This window comes from Electrona antarctica (genome assembly GCF_951216825.1).
Source record: "Electrona antarctica genome assembly, contig: scaffold_25, whole genome shotgun sequence".
NCBI lineage: Eukaryota > Metazoa > Chordata > Actinopteri > Myctophiformes > Myctophidae > Electrona > Electrona antarctica.
In genome coordinates, this window is record NW_027637034.1 from 2664941 (window position 1) to 2683402 (window position 18462).

At 42.4% G+C, this 18462-nt stretch overlaps 2 protein-coding genes across 4 annotated transcripts in view; both read right to left on the minus strand.

Moving 5' to 3' along the window:
• The window catches only part of LOC306919402 (uncharacterized protein), a gene marked incomplete at its 3' end in the record, with an annotated part of 342672 nt that overhangs the window by 52631 nt on the left and 271579 nt on the right, over window positions 1–18462 (minus strand). The window lies entirely within an intron of this gene.
• Window positions 8301–15663, minus strand: LOC306919304 (uncharacterized protein). 3 transcript variants are annotated; one of them, XM_079532105.1, is made up of 13 exons: window positions 15628–15663; window positions 12503–12614; window positions 12228–12325; window positions 11939–12031; window positions 11773–11838; window positions 11478–11528; window positions 11140–11241; window positions 10882–10947; window positions 10693–10758; window positions 10435–10479; window positions 10102–10346; window positions 9483–9660; window positions 8301–9109 (listed from the first exon to the last, which is right to left on the minus strand). In XM_079532105.1, the coding sequence occupies exons 2-13, from the start codon at window positions 12565–12567 to the stop codon at window positions 8958–8960; spliced, it is 1227 nt and encodes a 408-aa protein (XP_079388231.1). In that variant the 5' UTR covers window positions 12568–12614; window positions 15628–15663; the 3' UTR covers window positions 8301–8957. The 3 variants fall into 3 exon arrangements, with proteins under 3 accessions (XP_079388231.1, XP_079388230.1, XP_079388229.1); XM_079532104.1 differs by lacking the exon at window positions 15628–15663 and adding an exon at window positions 12998–14008 and having other exon boundaries at window positions 11152–11241; XM_079532103.1 differs by lacking the exon at window positions 15628–15663 and adding an exon at window positions 12998–14008.

The window sequence follows — 18462 nt, forward strand, 5'->3', positions numbered from 1 at the left end:
TCATTCTGTGGGGACAGTATGCAAATGAGTATGCATGTCGGTGACTGAGTGAGAGGTGACACAGCATGAGTGTGTCACAGTGTGACTGTGTAAATTTAGTGTCTAGTAGATTATTTACTATTTAGTAGATATGATGGACGCAGGAATAATCCCAGTGGACATTGTCCAAGAGAAATATTCAGATTTATGCAAGGATATTTTGAAGATTTCAAAGAAATTTAACCAGCGTTGGCCAGACATTGACAAACCCTGGCCTCTGAAGGGTACTTTTGATGGAGAAGTCATTAACACCATAAGGGTTCTGGTGCATGGATACAGAGCAGATCAGAAAACGAAGGAGCGAAAACTCAAACGCAAGACTGAATTATCAGTATTAGATATGTTCTGTACAGAAGGCCCCAATGTCAGTGAGTCAGTAATACCGGCCCAGAAGCAGCAGTGCATTGACGGTGTGGACCACAGCAACGTGCTCTCAGCAAAGGCTGAGGTGAAAGTTCATGACAGCGGAGACATGAGGACATCCAAGCAACGGCCAGATGACAGCGACACTCAAAGCTCTGTTAAGAGGGAGCTGGAACGGGTACGTTGCCTGAAAGAGGACTTGACCAGTGAATTAAGGACACAAAGACAGTCTATGCGTGCCATAGAAACACGGTTGAGTGAAATTCTGATGAAAGAGGCACATTTGATCCTCGATTTGGGTGATCTCAGTGACAAGGCTGCACACAGCCACAGTTTACATGGAGGTGATGACATCTACAGAAGGACAGCAAGCCCCAATCCGGCCATGAGCGGCAGCAACCTGTCACAGGAGGAAGTGAGGGGGGACGCTGTCATGATGCTGAACTCTCTTGGCGATAGTCTCACTGTTCTTCATGGGCAGATTTCTGAGGCGGAGAAGAGTTTTCGGGAGAATATTGAGGATTCAGCCGCTACTACGTACCTGGCGGAGCGTTTGGCTGGATTGGCTGCTCAAGAAAAAGACTTGGTTCGATTGTACAATGACCATTCTGATGCGTTGAAAGAGCTGGAGAGCAAACACTGCCGTGACAGAGCTGCTGGACGCACGGAGAAACGTGTGTTACCGAGTCACGACAGGCAGAGTGGGAGTAAGAGGAAGTACGTCAACAAAAGTGATGAGGATTTTGAACAGGACAGCAGTGATTGTGAGAGCCATTCCGGCACTCGCACACGTTCGAGCCGGAGACGTGTGAAAGACTCCAGGGGGGCCTTGAACAAATGCCCATGCAGATCAAAGAGGCCCACACCTGACATTGATGATAACTGCCCCAGGATGCTCCCGGTGCTGGGGAAGGGCAGACATATGGAATACAAGCCATGGGCGTCCGTCGACATGACTGACATTGTATGTCAACTTCCCCCTTTGCGAGATGGTGCGCAACGCTGGATATTGAAGTTTGAGGACCTTTTGACTGGGACAGAGCTAACTATGGGTGACTTAAAACAACTTCTGGCAAATCTGATTGACATAGACGGCCTAGATGACATTCTTGACCGTGCGGGACTCAGACTGTACGCAGGCACGACGGCTGGAGACGCAGACCTTTTCTTGAGTCACAGAGGAGCACTATGGCGTGCGCTGAGAGACTTGTACCCCACTGAAGTGCATCCGGATACGATTACGATATCTCCGCTGGGGGTCTCCGAACCACCACGTAAATATGTCGCCCGCGTGTGCCAGGAATGGATGGATGCCACAGGAAAGGACCCTGAGCGTAATGATCTTGAACGGTCTATTGTCCACTCAAAAATTGAACAAGGTCTTTCTGAGAAAGTCAGGGCCAATCTGCAGACAGTGGTTGGCCTGGCGAAATTGCCCCTTGCTCTGTACGTGGATCACATTGTACACTGCGTTGGACTTGCTCGCAAGGAGGCAGATGAGCAGGAACAAAGTCACACAGAAATGGTTCGACTGCTGACCAAGACCCAGTTGGAGGGCGCACAACAGATCATACAAGCGGCTGTCGTGACAGCTGGGGTTGAGCCCGAACAGTTTCATCCACATAATCCCAAGCCGAGTGGATCACGTTATTACACAGGCTGTTATAGGTGTGGCGATGTGACGCACTTGCAGCGTTTTTGCACGGCTGTTTTGCCGAACCGTCTGCTGCCACAACAGTGGGAACCTCCACAACCACTTCTGCCATGGAGAGTACGAGAGACTCCTGGTTTCGTGGGGCCACAACAGAGGCCGCAGTGGGAGAGGCCGCAGTGGGAGAACCCGCCACAGCAGAGATGGCAACAATGGGGATGTCAGCCACCTGTGCGACCCTATCAGGGGGCAGTACTGCCACAGACACGTCACAGCCCGGAAAGCTGGAGGATGAGAGGTGTTTGCCATAAATGTGGGATATATGGTTATTTTTCTGGACAATGTGATCAGAAACCACATTGGGAAACTTTGAGGGAAGTCAAGTTGACCGGACCTCATGGATGAGAAGGACAGCTAAAGGAGAAGTGCCATGCTCTTCTTTTGACAGTTGACTTGACACGCCCCTCTCTATTGAAATGTGTGTGTGAGATTGTCCTACTGTGTGAAGTGAGTGAGTTAGGTGAGTTATGTTTGAAGGGTTGGAAAGTAATACTACTAAAACAGTGGTAGTATTTTGGATCAACTCTGTGTGAGAGTGTGTACAGGCAAGGGAACTTCTCATTGAAAAAGGCATAGCAATGGTAGACGTGTCTACATTGATCTTTTTTATTTTGGTGGTGGATTTATGGCTTGGTACACCTGTCACAGGTATCAGAAGAAACGTACAGCAATGTTTGCCAGGCCATATGAAGCTTGAGTTTGGGGTAGACACCAGCCAGGGGTTTCAATGAGAAGGTCACACAAGCCTGAGAGTGTTTGTGGTGTGAATGAAATCACGAGAATTGATTGAGAATAATATATGTGTGAGTGAATGAATGATTGAATGTACTTCATACTAGACTTACTTCAAAAAGGTTCTAGCTATGTCCGGTGAAATATTGCTAGTAGAAGCCATTCTAAGAGTGATAGTTAAATGAGCAAATACATACAGAGCTGACTACGAATACTGGAGAGTCAATCTTTATATGCTCTGACGGAATGTGCTTTAGGGGAAAGAGGGGGGAGAGAGCTATTTCCTTCTCACCCTAAAATAAATACCTTGTTTAGTTTCAGATAACAGGGAGAGGGCTTTAGGGACCTCCTGTGGACCTCCTGTCCTGTCCTGTCCTGTCCTGTCTTTACCTCCTACCTCTGTTTGACCCGCTGTGAGCTGTTTATTGGGGGTGCTATTTAGAGAAACAGCTCAACACCATGGTTATTTACATTCCTTTGCCATGCCAGAACTAGGGAGATTAGCAAAAAGAGTGAGATTAATGCCAGAGAGGTCATCTTAGTGACCAGTAGCTTGTAGTGTCATCAATATCCTAAGAAATGATTGGGGATATTTGTAGTGGGAGCCTGCATGTTTCCTTTTAATAGGTGTAAAGGAGAGGGACATCATGGATCATGGATTCCGTCAACAGTTCTACACCAAAAGGATCACGGAGAGACCACCGGGTCTCCAGGATGTCAACGGTGACATCTGAGCAGCGCCTACAGGAGGTCATCCCGAGGGCAGAGAGTCCAGGGGGGTGTGTCTGCAGGCAGCTGTGACAACACTACGAGAACAGCGACAGAGGAGCTCCTAACTCAGCTTCTACCGTCGGAAATCAATAGCAGGTGACTTTCACAGACCTGTGTTCGCTACAGGAGGTGTCGGATTGAACGCTATTCTGCGGCTACGGCCCACGGGCCCACGCCAACTGGTTCTCCACCGTGATGGAGGAGAGGAGCGTGCTCCTTCTGCTCTGGAAAGAGGAGGAGCGTTCCAAGAGGAGGAGAGGTCCAAGGGAGACCGTTCCCAAGTTCATGTTACAATGGAGGAAAGGAGCGTTTCAATGCTTTTGCTGTCATGATTGACATGGCTAAGCAAGAAGTTGTACACTAGAGCCTTGTGATTGCTCGAGGAGAATCTACTGTCCACTCGAGCCTTGTGAATGCTCGAAGGGAGTTCTACTGTCGACTGCAGTAAGCTGTAGTTCACGTGTGCTGAAGCGTATGGGGACAACTGTCTGCTTCAAACCTACAGATCTGAGGGCTATGTGCGAGCTCTGAGAATCAAGAAGGATGTTCCAAGCGTTTTTATTCTGTAGGCGAAAAAAGAATTGTGGGAACCATTTCCCTAGCGCGTTGAACGTCTGAACAATTTGCGTCATGGAAAGAAAAAAAATCGTGGTTCATCTGAGTTGCTCTAATGTTTGTGTTTTGTTGTATTCTGTGCTGACATAGGTCAAAGTAGATATAACAAGGTACTGAAATAGTACTGTTTTAGGGATGTTTGTTTTTATGATTAACCATTTTGTCATGCTATGAGTGTTAACTTTTCATTTACAGGTATTTGTATTCAATCAATATAGGAATTTGATTTAGTCTAAACAGGATGTAATCAATATAGGAATTTGATTTAGTCTAAATAGGATTTCAGTTAAATAAGGAGTTTAATTTCTGTTTTAAATATGGTTCAGTTGCAGGTCTGTCATACAAGAGATACAACGGAACAAGCCCCATGCTTGTTCGGTTCTAATTTGGTACAATATAGATAGTTTAAAAAAAAATGCTCCTGTGTCCAGGGGGGTCTATCAGGTTGAAAAGGTTTTGGTTGATTTGTTTAAAAATAATAGTTAATGGTAATAATATGAGTTCATTTTAGATAACTTCCTTAAGCATCACAGTGAAATCCAATTAAAAAATGAGAATTATATTCTAGTTAGTAATACAAATGTTGTTTAATTGTCAGTTAAAATAGGCCTACATTAGGAGTATAATGTTACTATGTTAATAGTCACATATTGATACAGATTGAAACTCACCATGAGTATTACATGTTAGCTCTTAGTTTGTGTGCAACTTTCCGAATTGGGAGTCGGATGGATGGTTTCTGCAGGACCATTCATCTGTCCATTAATATTCCATGAAAGTTGCTCACTAACTAAGAAGGGGGGGAGAAGGGAATATTATATTATTTCTTATTAAGTCGATAATGTTGGGGAACAAATTAAAAATAGTATAGTAATTAGCCTAGGAACAGTTTACTTGAATTTATTTTATCTGGGTGTGACAACAAACAGCTTCGGACTGATAGGGTCATTGTCTAACAGATTGATTTTGTTCATTTTGTTTTGAGTTTTGTGTCAACCTGACTGTGTTTTACCTTCTCATTATCCAGGGGGGAAGAGGGTAATTACCTACGAAGGGAGACCGTTTGGGGAATTTGAACATTTTGGGATTTTTTGAGAAAAAAGAAAAAGGTGAACATTTTTTTGGAAAAATAATTTTGGTCATTTATAAAATATGAATTATGTCTGGGGAATATTTAATTCCCCAGAAGGGGGGTCTGATGTATATTTTGATAGCTTATGCCTCTCAAACTATGTCATAATTGTACACATAACACTTTGGCTTATAGGAGGTCACATTGAGTCCCAATGAGCAACAGCTGTGAGCCCATCCTACCTGGGGACATTTTAAGATAGCAGTTTGTAGACGCAGTGACTTTTACCACCCAAAGAATGTTTGCAACAGAAGGACCCCTGCTGTGGTGACTGATTGCTGACCCTGTGGGTCAACACACACACACACACACACACACACACACACACACACACACACACACACACACACACACACACACACACACACACACACACACACACACACAGGAACAAGGCGACACCCACATGTTAAGAATGTATAAAGACATGCAGGAGATCAGTAGAAGAGAGTGAGTGAGATACAGAGAGAGAGAGACAAGGGGGGACTAGGCATTCTGCCTGGGAAGGCCTCAATACGATGGAACGATGATATCTGTAACCTGTCTGTAACTGATTGCTGACCAATAAATGGAACGAAGGATTATGTGCCTGCTTGGATCTCCATATTCATTTCAAACAACAACTTAGTAAAATCTCCACAGAACCCTGAAGAAAAGACACATCATAGCTGAGCTGGTGTTGTTCAGAGTTTACCAACCTGCAGTGTGTAGATCGATGTCCATATCAACACCAATGTCCAGCACTTTGTTTTGTTTCTCCAGCAGAGTTTCTAGTGTCTCCATCTCTCTCTGAAATAGGTTGCACATGACCTGAGCAGCCAAACTGAGGCGCTCCAACAGGCACTCTGACATCAAGCTTCACACAACAAACATCAGCACCACCACTCTGTTGCTGTTTGTCCAAAACACACAATATGTCCTCTCCCACCGACGTCATGTGTTCATGTATCTTCAGCCGTACAGACTCCATTTGACACGTTTTGACCTCCATTATGAGACGTTGTTTTTAGCAACAATCCGTTTATTTCACACCACGATGAAAAACAACCACAGAGCTAAAGGCTAACAAACTCCATGCTGCAGTGCTAAACGCTGTACACGCACAACCCTGCTTCCGGGTCAAAGTGTTTACGCATGCGCAACAAAGGATCCATGCACTGTTGCCTTAATGTCTTTCGCCCCCTGGTGGTGGAGGTGTGTAACTGTCACTAGATTAAAATGATACATCTAATATGTAACAGGGGTTGCGTTTTGCAACTGCCTTCAAATCCCACTATAGTAGGGCCGTGCAGAGAGCACTGAGGGAGCAGGGGCTCAAACACCAGAAAAGGGCACATGTGTGTGTGTGCTCGTAGCGCACGCCGATTTTTGGGGTCTTTTTGTGGGGTCCGTCCCTTGTGCCATTTCATGTCATTGGACAGTAAAATAAGCAATACGTTATCATTAGTCTGAAACTAAAACTGACTGATGGCAGCCAGCACATTTAAAGTATAATTATAAATAATAATTATAAATAATAATTACGATAGTGGAATTATCATTAGGCCTACTTGTCAAATGTTCGTCTTGAAGGGCCCTAAGGCTCCCCACATAAGCCCATGGGCTTGGCTCCCACATAAGCCTTATTGGCCCCCCGGGGCCCATTGGCCGCCCACATGCCCTTATGTGGACAGAAAAAAATAAAGATAAATCTTATGATTTGTTTTTTTGTTTTTTATTTGGAAGGGGCACTTTGAGGCAAAAGGGCAGGGGCTCAAGCCCCCCTAGCCTGAGGTGTAAAAACAAATCACACCCGTGTGAAGTGAGGGGCGCTCTTATTATCGTACATCATCATGAATCATCTTATACTGGCCAATCATTCAGAATGCCTGTTGCCACAAATTTACATCATATTTGGCAGACATTTCACCTAATTTCTCCTTTCATTGTCAATGGCAAATATTGAGACGGGTGGGGTCAAAAGCTGTATATAGGAGGCCCTCAAAAATCACACCTGTGTGAAGTGAGGGGCGCTCGTATCATTGTACATCATCATACATCATCTCATTCCGGCTAATCAGAATTTACGTCCTCACCTTCGTCTTCAATGATTGTGTTTACGCAATGTTTGTGTTTCCACAAACACTCAAAGCTGGCCATTCATTATCAATGGCATAGAATGTGTATGTTGGGACAAACACTCAAAACTAGTCATTCATTTTCAATGGCATTTAATGTTTGTGTTGGGACAGTTTGTGTTTACACACAACCTCAAAGCTGGACATACTGTCCCAGATAGCAAAATATGGGTGAATCAACGTTGAAATATGGTTAGGCAGAAATATTGAATCCATGTTGAAGCCTGACATTGAAATCATACAAAAAGTGGTCTATGACTTACATGTTGAATCAACGTTAGGTTTGCAACCATAACTGATACTATATCAATGTTGATTCAACCATGATCTAAATGGTAATCTACATTCACATTTTAGTGGATTTTATATTGAATCAATGTTAGGAATCAATGTTGATTCAACCATCATCTAAATGGTAATCTACATGCACATTTTAGTTGATTTTATATTGAATCAATGTTAGGAATCAATGTTGATTCAACCATAATCTAAATTAGGATCTACATGCACATTTTAGTTGATTTTATATTGAATCAATGTTAGGAATCAATGTTGATTCAACCATAATCTAAATGGTAATCTACTTGTACATTTGGATTGATTTTATATTTAATCAAAATTAAGGAATAAATACTGATTAATGTACATTTTACATTAAAATATTGCTGCTGATATGTATACATCATGACAAGTTTCTTCATTCAGTACTGCTGTTATACACAAACACAATAGGCAGACGGTGTATTAGCGGTTGTTCAAAATTCTTACATTACCATATTTCCAAAAATCTGAACACAAACTTAAAAATGACAACATGGCATTAATATTACATTTTATTTTAGAAAACAGTCATAGTTCAAACTAGACAGCCAGCAACGTGTCCCTGAGCAACACTCTAAACTAGGTGGGGGTGATATGGTGACAAATATCGTTTGTGACACTGATAACAGGTTGACACCATGCCTTTTCAGGCTTTGAGATATCTTTCATCTCTCAAACATCTTACAAATGTAAAGATCAATCTTTACATTGTCTTTCCTGTCAAGAGGGTCTCATCATACTTCCACAGTTACCAATGACCAGTTAACCATGTAAGGGTGTCCACAGTACCAACCGACCGACATCCAAGTGCAGTAAAATAAATTAAAAAAAAAACCTTACATTCCACTGACATGTTAGACAAAGAGGATTTTTAACAAAAAACGATATCCGGATACAGCTCAGTACGTGCAAGCACACAGCGACACCAAACAGAGGCCCATATTAAAAACAGGGTCTGTAATCTATTAGAACTATAGGGCAACTCTGGAGACAACACTGCAAGAACAGGCTGAAGCGACAAGTCATTCAAGTAGATGCATGAAACATCTGTAAACATATTTGACTCCTTTGACTGACAGAACATATTGTCCATGGAAGAACAGGGTCCATGAGGGTAAGCCTTGTACTGTATGAACCAGGGATGTGCTGGGGTACCCTAAGTTTGACTCTGGTTCGCTTGACTTGGGTTTGGGTCACTTTGGTTCCTTGAGATGCCTCCCTCCCGGTCTGGTGCATAACGAAGCCACTTCTTGACAGTTTCGCTGTAGTCCTTGTCGGTCAGCTTGGGGTCAAACTGTCGAGCAGCAGCTGAAAGACACAAAAATAAGTGAGGAAAAGTGTATATCCCATACAATTTGTTATTATATCCCCCCCCCGCCCCAACCCACTCTGTAGGCCTGCAGTAACAAGCTATAGTCAGCATCCAGTTAGACTGAACAGGAAAGAGAAGCAATCACCTAGCCTGATGCCATCTAGGCAAGACAATGTGTATCCATGCACCTCTAAAGCTCATCAATTACGTTGTCCATTTCTTATAGGTTGCACTTTCCCCATCACTTTATTCCAACATAACACTTTAAGTTTTTGCAACAGCATAATTATATTCTGAATCACCAGCAGACCGTCATGCCTCACTACCTAAACTTAACCTATGAAGTAGTTTGCAGCGAAGGAAGCTCACCAAACATGCAGTCTTGTAGTGTTGTGTGCTTGAATGGCTTCTTGCTTTCTGAACAACGCTTGTCTTTCTTTCCAGCCCAGTTGAACCCACTGGCCAGGGCGTTGGTCATAGCAGTTTTCAACATCAGTCTGATCATGTTCTCTGAATTGGTGCCTCCTACCAAAGCCAGACGAGAAATCTAAATCAGAGAGAAGAAAATGAAGGCCATGCGTTAGAAACAGCATAACATTTATTTTATGAACACAGAGCAACCAACTTGTTTATACACACTTTATGCATGCACTGATGTTCCAGCCCATAGTGTTCATGCCAGTCGTTATGTTTAACCACATTAACCCTCCTGTCCATATATAAAGGTATGTTTGAACAATTTCAAAAGGTTTCATAAATAGCAGATATACAAGCTCTGTGACACGTTTTGAACTAGAAAGTGCTAAACACATTTTTCATTTATGACTTTAATCCAGCCTATATTAGGTATATAGATGTGTGCGTGTCCTTTTTGGCTGTTTGTTCAGCCTCCGCTACTAGTAAACACATTTTTCCCCTGAGGAAAAACGAACAAGACCACACTGAAATGATCTACATTTGATAAATGAAATGCAGTTCAATAAATTACCATCTTTTGACTGACTGATTGATCCATCAGTAATATTTCTGCCACATTGAAGTCTTGTTCACTGGCGATTGGCAGCTGGAAGGGAAGCATAGGGGTTGTGGTGGCCACCCGGTGTCCCCTGGTCCCACCCGGTGTCATGTTGCCCTCAGCCAACTCGTTCTTGATGTACTGCACATCTCTGGACAGATCCTTCACCACCACAAGTACTTCAGCGAGCATTGAATTCATCCTCTGGATGGCAAGGTCTTCAGAAGAGTTAAAATCATTAAGTGAGAAATAAAAATAAGCTGCAAATGACACATGAGGAATGACAGGAATGTCCAATAGACTTGCCTTTCATAAGCTGCCCGTCATCGCCGGCCATCTGTGTGGTTCTATCTGTAAAACACAAACATTCATGCAACTTAATCACTGCACACATTGAGGTTAGGTGTAGTTATGCACGCGTGTGTAATAGAGTACTATAGACAGATAACAGTTTAAGTTCAAATGATCATCTGAATAGAGATCAAACGTCTCTCTCACACACACACACACACACACACATCAGAAAATGTCTACAAATGTTACATGACAGTCTTGTTCACTTACCATTGCAACCATGATTAGGCACAGAATGCATTGGATCATACTGGTGGACGTTGTTCCCTCTGAAGTCTGGAGGGAAAAACAAATGCAAAAAGAAAAGAAAAGAGTGATTTAATTTGTCTACAAATAGATCACTTTACATGTACTGCATGTAGTAAATTGGGTTCCTTAGTGAGGAATACAATGGCATACCATGTTGTATACGCCGTGGAACACCAGGCGGGGTGTTGTACTGCCCTGAGCTGTATCCCGACATCCCTGTAGAAACAATTAGTTATATTTCACTATAGTTTAGGAGTAGAAACACAACCTGATGTGGCAGCATATGTTGTCAACTATAACCCAGGATGTCTGAAAAATAAATACAAAATCTGAACTGTCAGTCAAACTAACATATGTAAGTATCCCCAGCTCTCAAAACACTGTTACTGAAAGAGTACGGTATCATACCACTACTTGTACTTTGTCGCTGTGGATCCTGCAGCTGCTGGACATGCGGTTGTGGGGACTGGAGCTGGTGGTACTGGGCAGTAGCAAATCCTGGCATCTCAGCTGAAACAGTAGGAAATACACAATGTTATTAGAAAATGACACTATTGTAACCCCCCATGTGAGAAAATGTTTGATTTCCAGTCAGCTGATTTCTCTAGATTTAATGCATTTCTCTGACCCAGGGATAAAATAAATGGATGAAAGCAAAATGCACTGCCCCAAATGCTACTTTAATAACAATACAGATATGTTAAACATGCCAGAACATTATGTTATGAGACTGCTTGATAACTCACCATTATGAACGTCATCAGTTAGCGATTGACGGTAGTTGCTAGTAACCAGATCTACAAAGGGGAAATGCAAAATAAGTTGACTCAAACATGGTGGAAATTGTATAGAGTAGGCCTACTCAATATAAAAGCATTATGTACAACTACACATTTATTATTGTGGCATTGCTTGCAAGTTGTGAAGGCTTTGGATTTTTGTAGTGGGCTGGAATGCATACACATTGTAAATTAATATGTATTCTGTTGCATGCATGTTGCAGCTATCTCCTCACAAGAACACCGATATGGGTTCACTTACTGTTATTTGGATCAGGAGTCTGCAACTCTTCTAAATAGCTGTAGATCATGCCACCATCCAAAGAATCTAAAAAGAGTAAGCCAGGGTGAGAATTGAAGATGCTACAAATCATGTTTAATGTTCAAACAGTCATCTAGTTGCCATTTTAACATGCATAGCAACATACCATTCATTGTAGGCTCTTGGCCTAGTGGCCGCACAGCTGGAGGCTTGCTGGATTTTAGCGCCTTACGAGACTGGCTCGATTTTGGGGTCTGTCCTACAACATATTTTAGTTGGTATGTTATTCACAATGTATATATTTTGTGGCAACTATACAATAACTGCAAGAAACTGACAAGTCCAATCAAATTAAAATGCTCAATTTATCGGTACAATGTCAGACTAATTTATTTAACTGTAGCAGTGATCAGTTCCAAGAGTGCCTATATAAAATAAATGCATTGCATCAATACCTGGGAAACCCACATCAGGTGGTTTGGCAAAACGTTTTCTTTTGGCATCACCACTCGAGTGGTCATCAGAGTCCGAAGGCACATACTGCTGATTTGGCCTAAAAAAACAATACACATGTAATAAATGTAGTTATGATACTATGCGTATTAGTCAAGGCTACAGTCTGAATACATAGGCCCTCAGGCCACTGTTATCCTTTTGCAACTACAACAGTGGCACAATTATTTACAACACCCTAGGGAGAGTTATCCCTTTACCAAAGTGAACACTGTACCTGGATCTTCTTTTCTGGCGGAGATCTCCTTCGTCCTCAGATTCGATTTCAGAGGTTGGACACATAGTTGAGGTGTACTTGGTCTCTCGTTTTTTGGCCTCATCATGGGTCTCTGGAAAGAGCAGAGGGAAAATGCCAATTAACATTCTGCAGTCCAGTGTTTAACCAAAAAACTATAATCACACCTGTCTGAAGTGCTCTTATCATACGTCATCATACATAATCTCATCCTGGCCAATCACAGTTTGCATCCTCACTTGTGTCTTTGATGTTTGTGTTTGCATAAAACAGCAAAGCTGGACATAGGAGGGACAGCTAGCACCCCTCAAAAAAATGATATTGCATACTTGGTTTAATGTAACCAACCGTGGTCCCAATAGGTGAACATTCTTGAAAATAAGCAAATATTCAGCAGAATTATCTAGGAAACTCAGAAGCTCACATGCCATTATGAGCTTTTAGAGCCGCTGTGTATGTGTTGCACCAATTACTCACCACACGTAGTAAGTACACGCACATCCTTATAGGTGATCCATTTATCATCTGGTTGCATTCCATCTCGAAGGGCTTTTGTGAGCTTTATGTGTTTAGGGGGCCAGAACAGTGTCTGTTCTTGAGCATTAAACCAGCTCTCTAGAACTACTGCTGTCCCACCATTTGGGAACTGTACCACTGACCACAGCACCACTTCACCATTCATCTTCAAAGGGCTGAAATGAGAATTAACGGTACTCATAATGATCTCTCCTTACAAGCCATCCCCATACAGTCCTACAAAGCCAAAGTGCACTACACACACACACACACATTGCATTTTTTAAGCATTTAAGTGTTTCAATTGGCCAGCCAAACATGTTATCTGTGCACATGTGATAGTGTACTAATTGTGTATTCATTAATGAGGTAATTTATGACCCGAAATCCGACGTTAGTGTGTCAATATAGTTACTGCACTTTGGCTTTGTAGGGCAGTCTGGTTATGCTGCTAAATGAAGTAGTGGTATTACAATGGCACCATCTCCATCTGGAGAGAGAAGACATTTGCGCTTGATATAGGCAAGTTTACCTATCCCTATATTGTCTTGCAAGCCACTGACCTTGTATGTACCGATGTATGATGATTCACAGGGATACATGTAGTACGGCTGTTTGTGTCTGTACTTTCTGTAAACTATATATACATCTTCCTCTGATTTAAGAATATTCTCTACTAATGCAAATCCATCTCCAACCTCAATACAATTGTCTCCTTGCTTTGTGGACAAAGTAAACCGATGAGTGGAGACCTTCCTGTACTGTTGTGAATCAGTAAACTGTGGGGGGACAGGCCCATCAGTGTGAATATTACGCAAAATTGGATCATCGGTGGGACATGGGGACCCAACATGTGGAATTTCAGACAACCTTTTCACTACCTGTTGTAGGGGCTGATGTGGCTTGCGTAGAAGATGCTTAATTTGTCCAAGATAGTTCTCAAAAGGGAATCCTGAGATATTATCTAGAGTGCCAAACTTCCTGTATTCCTCAGCCAAATGAATAAGCTGGTGTACATTGTACACAAGTTGATATTTTCCATACAACTCCCCAAAGTGTTCAACAAAAGAAACCATCAACTTGTGTGCAAAGGCCAACATTTCCTCAGAAATACTAGGGGACAGTAACAAGTACATTCCAACAGAAAACAACATGAAGTTGTCATAAAGCTCACTGGGCAGGGAATTCTTCAAAACCACAGGACCCCAATACAACATGAAGGATCGCAACTCAGTAGCTTTCCAGCGATCTAGTTCTGACAGCTCCCTTGGTTTACGGTTAAATTCACAAGGCATGTAAGGACGTAGCTTTAGCAGTTTACCTGAAATGGCTTCTACAGTTTTGGAAGGGACCCTTGTTGCCAACATTTTCCCCTTTAACCATATATTAAGCAGTTTCCTTGTAACTCCGAGACAACAGAGATGCATGTAATCAGTTGGAAACATAGAAACCATCTTAACTAAACCTGTTAAAGGGCTCGTCCCATTGTGATGTCCCTCATCAACCATGTCTGCAAAACTAGAGTCTGTCCTAAGTCTGACTTTTGTTTCAGGATATGTCATTTTATTTCTCCATACACCCTCCTGAAAACACTTGTCACAACCCGAATAGCCATTAAATGCCTTGGTCTGCTTAATATAAGCTCTAGCTGGGGCATCACAAATAAAAGAAGAAATCTGTACATCAAATTGCTTGTCATTATAAATAATGCCATCAGACAGTACATTCTGAAGATCTTTGACAAACTTCTCTAGGTACTCAGAAACACTCTTTGGCTTGCTTAGACCACAGAAAATGCCAACAACAAATGGGGACTTTGTGTAGTCACATTTGAGACTTCCAAGTATGGGCCAAAACTGAAGTTTAGAACTTTTGAATAAAGGTAAACCATCTATATTAAACTGTAAATTAAGAGTTGTCAGAGTTACCGGTAAACTCAAACATGCCAACCGTGAAAGCACCCCTTTGACTAAACCGAAATGATAGTATTCCCCCCCTTCAATCTTAGTGGTAGGCACATTTTTTTGTGTTCCAAGCAATGTTCTTCCATCTTTAGGAAGGGTGGGGTGAAACATCTTCAAAATGGACAGCAAAGATGATAGTGCAACCAGAGAGACTGAATAGGATGTTGCCCAATATTTTAAACTTGTCATGAGGAAATCTTCATTATGCTCATCACTGTCAAAGACATGTTCAGGTTCAATTTCGTCATCCCCAGCTATACTTTCTAAATGTGCATCTGACTCACCTGGTGAGTCAATATTTGCACTCTGATCACTGATAGTTAGTGGTCTGTTTATGTTTAGTGGCAAGTATGATGTAGTTGGTAAATCTAGTGGCAAGTCTGATGGTGTAGTTGGTGAATCTAGCAGGCACTCAGAAGAGGCTGCGACAGGATCTGTGCTCTCTAAACAGTAACGGTTTGTCCTTGAATTAGCAGCAACAATTAACTTATAATCAGTGAGGATAGCCTGCTCTGTCTCCCTCACTAATTTGTTGACTCTACGTCTTTTAGCCCGAGAATAAGATGACATCTTAGAGTGATGAGGTGCTGTAGTCAATGTACCGGTACATAAATTATGCCCATTTACTTGGCTATAACGGGTCTTCTTTCTTCAATGCTGCCGTCTTGAAACTGGTACGTGATTCTGGAAGAAAAAAAAAGGGGGGGGGGGGGGGTCTTGATTGTGATTGATTGATTTGATTGAAATATTTATTAACAGTTTGTAGAATTACAGTACATTTCAAGCACAAACTTGATACAAAGACTGTCAACTGTGAGTGGATGACCCAATTAAGCATTACACAAGAGGGTCACCTTGTTCAATTCATCAAAACATTTAGAGACGTACAAATAGACACTTCTATGGTCAAAGAACAGATTATGAACATGATTAATGTGCTGCATTGCAATGTGCAAGGTGAAACAAGCTGAAACATTGCATAATTCTACATTTGGATCAGTATCAAGAGAGTTCATTATTATATTGTTCATTATAAAATACGAGCATAACCAAACATCTAACTAACAATAACATTAGCAGGACCAGTGCAGTCTGAGACTTCTCAGACTGCACGAAAGGCACGTTCAAACTTCACCGTCGTACTTCAGAATGAAAATTAAGCAAGAAAGCCCATTATTTCCTAATGCCTTCTTAAAACTTTGTCTTTAGCGGATCAAACAATGTACAATTACTTTTTTCTCCGTGTTTATCCCGGTTTATCCACACCGCCGTCTCAACTAAGTGCCGCATTTCTTCCTGTTTTGCTGAGTCACCCAATATGCACGCTTTTGATTGGCTGACTCGCACAACGTCATTCAGTACCAAAGCACGCAATTGGTCTGTTCGTTTTGGCGCAACGCCGGTTAGAAAGATGATTTTTTCAACATTTGAAAAGTTGAACACATCGAAATAAATAATGTACTGGTTATAGGTCTGAAAACAGACACAGCAACCGTACGATTCCACTTGCACACTCTCAAGAGTTAAATTAATAAGTACACGCTAACGAATATTCATGAATATTTATCTTAATGTTAGTTGACGTATATAGCACATTTACCTACCAAACTGCAGCGTAAGCACAACATAATGCAGTTATTTTTCACTAAACACAGTTAAGATAAAAGTAATATAGCCAAACTTACTGTAAAAGTAGAATTAAAATCCGGGGGAGAGAAGATTAGTTTGCAAACAAACTGTCTCCAGCAGCCGGGTGCAGCAGTTCTGATTGCCGAAGGGGGTGCGTGTGGTTGGGACATACCACCACTCGTTTAAATTGGGGGGACATTTGGACCGGTCCAATGGGTCCATTCCATGTAGTACTTTTAGATGTTTTTATGACTACAAACCGTACATAAGAAGATTTACAGACAAGTAAGAAAATGTACAGAAGAAATCACAACCCATTGTTCTCAACATATGGTGCTTAATTTTAAACGTGATACACCCCCACCCAATGATAAAATGCTCTCACCCAGAGCTCCAAGATGTGGAGGTGTGTGGGGTGGGGGGGAGGGTGTGTGTGTGTGGGGGGGGGGGGGGGGGGGGGGGGGGGGAGGGGGGGTCAAGAGGGTGGGGCTAGTGGAGCCAAGGGGATGTAAGCGGGGGGGGGGGGGGGGGGGGGTTCAGGTGTGTGTGTGGGGGGGTTGAGGTATGTGAAGTGGGGGGGAGGGGGAGGGTTGGGGGGGTGGGGGGGGGGGGGGGTCAAGAGGGTGGGGCTAGTGGAGCCAAGGGGATGGAAGGGGGGGGGGGGGGGCGGGGGGGGGTAGACGACAGTATACGTTGATTCAACATTGTTTAGATGTTGGCATTTCAATCATTGAAATAGTGGGGGGGTGGGGGGGGGGTCAAGAGGGTGGGGCTAGTGGAGCCAAGGGGATGGAAGGGGGGGGGGGGGGGGTAGACGACAGTATACGTTGATTCAACATTGTTTAGATGTTGGCATTTCAATCATTGAAATAGTGGGGGGGTGGGGGGGGGGTCAAGAGGGTGGGGCTAGTGGAGCCAAGGGGATGGAAGGGGGGGGGGGGGGGGGTAGACGACAGTATACGTTGATTCAACATTGTTTAGATGTTGGCATTTCAATCATTGAAATTCGACCACAAAACAACATTGATTCAATGACATCTTTTCAACATTGGTTAATTGGCATCAATTAGTTGATCGGTTGATGGTTGATCCACCATCAATCGTCGACCTTAACCAAAAATCAACCATGTTGACCATAATTCAACATTGAATTAACATCTTTTGCTATCTGGGGTAGGATGGGCTAGCGCCCCTCAAAAAAAATAAAATAAAGATACAAGTTGCTCAGGACGTCAGCTAGAGTGAGCAACCTCACAGACTCCATATTTGGACTTAATCTTCGACACAAAACTCTTTATATGGGCAGATATCGACTATCGGTTTGTCATCTAAAACCCTTGGACGCAATTTATCACAGTGCACTCCGCTTTATTACAGGAGCAGGTTTCAGAACACATCACTGTGCATTATATACCTCAGTTGAATGGTCTTCTCTGGCTCTTAGAAGGAAACAACATGCTACCCTGTTCACGTCAAAAACTTGAATTGGTAAACTACCTCTGTATTTAACAAAACTGCTAGATCTCAATACATCAGCTTATGGTACTAGATCACAAGATATGCTTTTAAAAACTACTACTAAATTGGGAGATACTGCCTTCAGGGTGTATGCTCCACATTTATGGAATAATTGTCAAAACAAATTGAAGTTGAATGTTTTTGTTTCATTTACTACTTTTAAAAGACTCTTAACTGACCTCACACTAGAGGAAGGCATATGCACCTGCTTTCTGTGACATTTGGTTACAAGGTTTTGTTTCTGTGTGTATGTGCTTGCTTATATTTGTTGTACTGTGTGTCCATGTCATGTATGTAAAATCATTGCTGTAAATG